Source organism: Geospiza fortis, unplaced genomic scaffold, assembly GCF_000277835.1.
Source record: "Geospiza fortis unplaced genomic scaffold, GeoFor_1.0 scaffold112, whole genome shotgun sequence".
In the NCBI taxonomy this organism is placed as follows: domain Eukaryota; kingdom Metazoa; phylum Chordata; class Aves; order Passeriformes; family Thraupidae; genus Geospiza; species Geospiza fortis.
Window position 1 is genome coordinate 9,818,859 of NW_005054298.1, and position 7,002 is coordinate 9,825,860.

At 42.5% G+C, this 7,002-nt stretch overlaps 1 protein-coding gene across 20 annotated transcripts in view; it reads left to right on the forward strand.

Moving 5' to 3' along the window:
- The first annotated feature begins 5,009 nt into the window (after positions 1–5,009).
- Positions 5,010–7,002, forward strand: part of CLASP1 (cytoplasmic linker associated protein 1) — a 158,345-nt gene continuing 156,352 nt past the window's right edge. For 13 of the 20 annotated variants that reach the window (XM_031056388.1, XM_031056419.1, XM_031056440.1 and 10 more), the window contains exon 1: positions 5,010–5,481. In XM_031056388.1, the coding sequence (XP_030912248.1) occupies positions 5,287–5,481 (195 nt within the window). In that variant the 5' untranslated portion in view covers positions 5,010–5,286. The remainder of the gene's footprint in view (positions 5,482–7,002) is intronic. The other 7 variants (XR_004081660.1, XM_031056396.1, XM_005415767.3 and 4 more) reach the window with 1 other exon arrangement.

A 7,002-nucleotide genomic window follows, 5' to 3' on the forward strand; every position in this document is an offset into this window, starting at 1 on the left:
CAAGTAGGACACTCGATGTGGTACTTGCCACCTCCTTGTCTCAGAGTTTGAACGAGTAGGAGCACTTTGAGCTGCTTTGTTCACGGCTGCTTGTGCCCCCGAGGGAAGAGTAGGTTTGATTGCGTGCTTGGTGATTGTTATACTTTGTAGAGGCCTGACACCAGTCCCCGCTGGGGAGGGTATAGCTGTACTGATGGAAGCAAAAATAGAGAAGTGGACAGAGGGCTGAGAACTTCCACCCTGCAGAGCTGCAATTTGACACTGCCTTGCTGATGAGATCTCCACTTAGTCTTTGCAGCACATGGTTTCCACATGCTGTTCTAAGTGCTCTGAATTTCTTGCCCAAGGGGGCTTGGCTGGCAAAACAAGTTAGTTATGTGTTTACCTGCCCACCTTGCAGAAGTGGTGAACTACTGCAGGTTGGATGCCTGGTTGCTTTTATATTTGAAAAAATTGCTTCATTTGGCTAGGGTGGAGATCTCCTGAAGGATCAGAGTTCAGTTGTTGACAGAGGTCTCTTGAACATGCCTTAAACTAATTTTAAACTGAAGTGACTCTGCAATTAAGTCCTGAGACTTGTGAAGGAGGAGACTTGTTGGTACTGTTGTGTTGCTGTGTTATTTTACAGATGTTGGGCTACAGCTAACCATGTATGCAAAAAAAGGCACCAAAGGAGTGTGGTCATGTTTACAAGTTGGTTACAAATTAAGCTCACTGGCTGGAAGTTGAGAGATACCTTCAGGAAGGTGACTGGTTATTGAGTGGTGCTGGCTCTTGCCTCTAGTGACTGTGAGTGGCAGCAAGAGGCTTGTCTCTGCAAGCTTGTGTCTGGAGCAGTTGTGTTGGAACAGTTGTCTGGGGAAGTTATGGACTGCATTGACTTTTTGGCAAATGAAGATGACAGTGAAACATGACAAAGATGATAACCTGATGTCTAGAGCAGAAGAGAGTGGAGCATCATTATTAAAGTCAAATAGTTATATTGGAAGAACTCCCAAGGGTAGGCAGGACACCAAGAGAGTAATAGTGCATTCTTTATGTGCTTCAGGTTCCCTTCCTTGCAAGAGGAAGAAGATTCAAAATTTCCTGTGAAGTTATCCTAAGATAAAATCTTACTTGAGAATTGCAAATCCTGTGCTTTCGCTTAGTCTGAGGTCAGTGGTGTTCTCCTAAGTGCTGAAAAAAGTTAATTGTCTTAGGTACCCAATTTAATATTGCCACAGCATCTTAGGTAACAAGTATTTCCTTACTACTGTTTGGATTAATTTATTCTATGTGTTGAGTCAGTTGCTTTACTGTAAATTGTATCAGCTTTTATGCTGCTATGATGATGGTATCTAAGCTGAGTAACTTTGGGCTGTTTGGTCTTTATCAGCTTTCCCCTTTAAATTCATCATTTTGAGCTCCAAGGTGGCATTAAACATAAGCCTTTGTATAGTGGCTTTCTGCTGGATAGCTGTTGATGGAAAATTTGGGTGTTGTGAAGCACATAGTTTTGATGGCTGATTAGTGAAACAAAGAACTTTTTTTCAATGACAGAATTGGGGTAGCTTTTTCTCTGGGATTATTTTGTCTACGAGTTGAGCCTAGCCTGTCTCTTCGAGGTCAGACTACAAGGCTTGGGAGGATTGGAGAAAACCCTTGCTCTGGAGCTTATACTGGCAACCCTTCTCAAAATTTGGGGGAGCTCCAAACACAGGACCTGTGCCACTGAGTTATTAATTTTGAGTTCTGCATGACTGTTCTTCTGTGGGAAGAGGTTGTACTCAACATCCCTGTCCAAAGTTGTTTATGTCTTGTAACATTGGCTACCCAAAAAGTCCAGGAGTAGATCACGGGCTGAGAACTGTGGCTTGGTGGTTTTCAAAACTCATGTGCGGAGCATCTGCCCAGATGATTGCAGACTTGGTGGGATGCAGCAGCCATATGCTTTATTGTCTGGCAGGTTAGTTTTTTTGTCAGTGTGGGTCTTGTTTTTCTCAGGTGGTGTTTGTTCCACTTCCTCCTTTCGGGAAGAGGGGAGGTAGCAGACTTCCTAACATGTGTAGGATAGCTTTTTTCTTTTTTAGAAAAGTGCTACTTAAACATCTGTTAGTTGGTAGATGCAAGCCACATTGAGCTTTTCCTCTTGGCTTCCTATTACTGTTTCCCCCAGGATTCAAAGATATTTCTGGCTCTTCTTCCCCATATGCATTTGATAGCAGTGCCATAATGTATAGTGGATCTTCTTTAGACTGCAGTCCTCAAGGTTGTGACACAAAATTGTTCTTCTGTAGTGCACCAAGATTTTTATCCTATTCCTTCCTTTATGTGTTTAATAAGCAAGGAAAGTGGAGAGAAATTTATTTACATTCATTTGCTTTAAAGATTGTTTCTGTGCTTATAAGTCTCTGTAGGCAGAGACTTAAAAACTCTTTAATGAAAACCACATAGAAGGCAGACCTGAAACTTTGAATGCTCATTTCTCATGGCAGTATGGCCAGCTAATTGTTACTAGATGTGTTGGGACATGCCTCTGTGTGATGTTAATAAAAAATGGCTATTTTGTGGTAACTAGCTCTCATTCACACCCTTCTGTAATCTGAATTTTCAAGTTTAAGCAAGTTCCAAATTTCCATTTTAAAAGCATTTAGACTTTCTTCACTATGTATCCAGTTTAACAGAGGAGTCCCCTTTAGAACATATGTGCAGCTTCTGGAGTCCAGAAACAAACTGTCCAGCTGACTTGAAGAGTTTCAGCTACAATGTGGTAGCAGTTTAATGCCAGTTCCCTGTTCCTCCTGCAGTAGCTCCGTGCTGGAGAGGTGTCCAGTGAAATGCTTCCCTACTATGTGATGATCCATCCACTGGATATTTAGATGGTGTGTGTAAGTCTGTCTCCCTGAAGTGGAGTGTCTGCAGCAAGGAGCAAGACCAGCCTGTGCTAGAGGGCAGGGCAGGGGCCAGTATTCAAAGCTGCAGACAGGGAGACCTGAATGAAAGCATCTGCTGTGCTTGTACAATTGTGGAAGTGGCTCTGTTTTTGTGCCTGTGCTGCCATGGGAGTGAGTGCCATGTCATGAACCATTTTTGGTTGAGGATGGGAAAGCTCAGAGTGCTTCTTTCAGATTTGGTGCCAAATTGATCAAGTGAGAAACTGTAGCATCAATAGAAACTGCAGTAAAGAAGGCAATGCTTCCTTCTAGTTTGGAACTTTCTTTTAGAAGAAAAAAAGTGTTAAGAGTACTGATTGGAGGGGGTGTTGACAGTCTTAGAATTCAAAATCAAATCCCTCCTGAGGTGACTTGAAACAAAATGGTGGGAGTTTTGTGTGTCCTTGAGATGGTTTAGGTTGGTGTAGGGGTCCCAAGCAGTAATCTGGCACAGCACTAACTAAAAGCTTGAGGTGCTGTGTGTGCAGTAGCAGCCAAGGCTTCCTTGCTGCTCTGGGGATGAGGTTTTGCTGACAAGGAGGGAGCTTAGTGTACAAATATACAATCCCTTCTGGCTGAGGGTAGGATTTGCCTGGCAGTTGGTTGAGGTGAGTCCATTATTAGTTTACTGAACCAGTTTTGATGCCCATCAGCCAGCAGGGATTGGACTGGCTGCCTGGAATGGAGGGGCCTGCACTCTGGTGACTCCTGCACAACCAGTGTGGGAAGCTGGGACGTGTGGCAGTGCTTGTAGGGTTAGGGAAGCTTAGGCTCTCAGAGCTGAGTCTAGAGGCTGTGCTTGGTGGTGCTAAGATGTGGCCAGGGAAGATGGGGTGAGGTAATGAACTGAATAGCCTGCTGTGCAAAGGGTGCTTTTGTTTCCAGGCTGGGGTTTCTGTGTGCATCTCATCTGCTGTCAGGTCCATTTTGCCTTATTAAGACCTTTGTGAAGGCCTTATTTGCTCAAACAGAAGGTATTTATTTGCTGCCCCAGTGCTTCCAATTAGCAAACTTGTACCTCCTTCCAGCTTCCTTCCAGTTGTTTATTGAACCAGGTGTCTGCTGCACAACCTCTTCCCTTACTCTGAGCTTGACCTGCTTTCCTCATGTTGGTGGAAAAAGTAGGGCAGATTTTTAGCTTTGGCTATTATTAGCCAGGAAACAGAAAGACACCCTGGGTTTTTATCACCCACTTCCTAAAAGAGCTAACCTGTGATGAGGGAGTGCTTCAGGAAGCACTGTGGTGATGCCAGGAACCCTGGTCTGTGGGAAGGTGGAGCACAGGCCCTTAGTCTGGTCCCTGGCTGCCTGGAGGGATTAATTTGGCTGCAGATAGAGGGACAAAAAAGAATCACTAATGGAGGGGACAAGAGAGTTCCTAGAGTTCAAGAACATAAACAGAGCTCAAACATACAGTAATATTTTTTTTTTGTAAGCCAAATGCTTCTGAGGTGATGCTGTGCCTCAGAGTGGCAGCAAAGTTCGGCCTGACCTTCCTTGTGTGTGGCCTTGGCTGTCAGAACTGCATTTAGAGTGTGCCAGTGAGTGCTGTTTCCTGGAAATCTGTAGTTGGGATGTAACAGAGTTCAGCCTGGAAACCACTTGAGCACCTAGTTTTTGAAAACTGATCATTTTACATTCCTGGAGCCCTGTGTTAGTGCTTTATCTTGCTGACCAGCTGATGACATTGATTGCTGAAGGCCAACACTCAAAACAGGATCCAGACCTCTTCCTGCTTTCACTTAAAGTAGATAGGTTTTCCTGGTGACCTGCTTAAGGATTTTGTCTCCACCTTTTGTGGTGGGTGGTGGCAGTTGCAATAATACTGATTATTAATCAGCTGTTACTTTAAGCCACAAATTTACTGTCACTAAAACTTCCAGGGAACCGATGGGTAACTGCTATTGTAAAGAATAAAGTTTTTGTCCTGACCTACCTTGTTTGATTCCTTAAAATAGACCAATGCTGCTCATATCTGACTTACACAGCTTCACAGCTGTATGTGAATAACCTATTTTGTGACATGCTTTCAATCTTTTTTTTTCCTCCAGTCTTAATTTAACCTATAATACTGTTCTTTTTCATTTCTTTCAGAATGGACTGCTGAATTGGGATTTATTGCAGACTCAACTGTACAGCGCTGCTCATTGCTTCATCTATTACCAGTTATTTAAATTGGACTTTTAATATCCTGCCAGCTGCTGTCCACACACACATGGTGCATTGTTGCCATTCTCAGAATTGCATCTTTGAAACCCAGGCCCTCAGTAACCTTCACAGAAGAAAGAGGCGACCTCCTGCGTACATTTGTAGAGGGAGTTTTTGGCCCTGCTGCCCTCTGGCTTTCTGGCTGCTGCTGTATTTCTGAGACACTATGGAGCCCAGTATGGAGTACTGCTTAGCGCAGGTGCTGCAGAAGGATGTTGGAAAAAGACTTCAGGTTGGCCAGGAATTGATAGATTATTTCTCAGATAAACAGAAGTCAGCTGATCTTGAACATGATCAGACTATGCTGGATAAAATGGTTGATGGACTGGCCACTTCTTGGGTAAATTCCAGCAATTATAAGGTAAGATTTTGTCATGTGGAATGTGATTACTGTCAGAAGTGTCGATGTCAAATGCTACTTGATCTAAATGAAAGCTGTATAGTAGACATTCTATGATACTGTTCTGTAAGCTGGTAATTAGACTGAAGCAGTGATTGTTGTCCCATATCTTGGTGGTTGATAGCTGCTATGATATCAAGGACTCAAGGCAGTAGGAATTCAGTGAATGGTGTTTGAAGCACAAGTGGATTTACATTTGGTGTTCTTAGTTTGTGATATCCTGGTTTCTTTGTATACTTTGTTAGCTGGTGCCATGCTTTGATCATCCCAATAGTTTAGCAATGTTCATGATTTCCTGCCATACTAAAAGGTTTATCAAACTGAAAAAAGCATATATGAACTGCATTTGTTTTCACTGTCATTAAATCTTGCTAGACTTTTGCTGTTTTCTGTGGGCAACATAGTCGATGAACTGTACTTAGCTCAAGAAAGATAATGTGTGTATATGTCTTCTTTGGAATTTGACAATGTTGAGATGAGTTGGTAGGACATGGAACTCCACTGCCTTGTTATTCCTGCCATGTTACTTCATTTCCCTTCAGATTTAATGAGGAAGTCCTACCACAGCCAGGTACTGTGGGACTGGGGAGGGATTCTCAGCTGTGACTTGAAAAACTCTTGTCCTGGTCTGTTCATGAGGTTCTCTGAAAAGTCTAATGAAGTACTGAAGCTATTGTATGGGATGTAATAATGTTCCTTTTTGATAAGTGGTGGGGAATCTCATAGTGCAAGTTCCTACAGAGCTGGGCCTAAAGATGGAGGTTGTACTGGAGTTCACACCTGTAGAAGTGAAGGAGGGACTGGCTGTATAGGTTGTAAGTGCTCTGGAGCTCAGCACACTCAATTAAAATTATTTTTAATAGAAATTTTGATTGGGAGGTGGTTGTGACATTGCAGAGTGTTCTGCACAACTGCATTTCTTTCTTTTCATTTTTGTCAATAAGCAGCTGTTGCAGAAGCTGTTTGGCATGTAGGGGAAAAAACCCCCAAACACTAAAAACATTATCACCAAAGCTAATATGGTCTCAATAGAGAATCTGTTCTGGTGGAACACATAAAGAAATATTTAGCTTGCTGTTGTGAACAAGCAGTGTACATATAATTTTCTGAGAGTATTACATATTCTTACTGCCCCTTTTCTTGCTAACTTGCTTTCTCTTACAAACTTCCATGATTCTCAGTGGAAGAGTAATCCAAGCACAGTAAAATTGAAATTATTACAAAATGTGCTATTTGCATGGATTTTATGAAGTGATGTAGATCATAGAGCTGTGCAGTGCTTTGCAATCCCAATATCACACTTAGTTTGCAGAATTTCTATTCAGATAACTCTCTCTTCCCAATTTTTTGTCTGTTGAACTACATGCTTATAATGATCTCTGTGGTATTCATTTGCAGTAACAAACTGGTGGCACTTCTGTACTGCAGTGACTCTGTTCCAGAACTCATGCTGCTGAGCTGGCTGTTCATTAATGTGTGTGT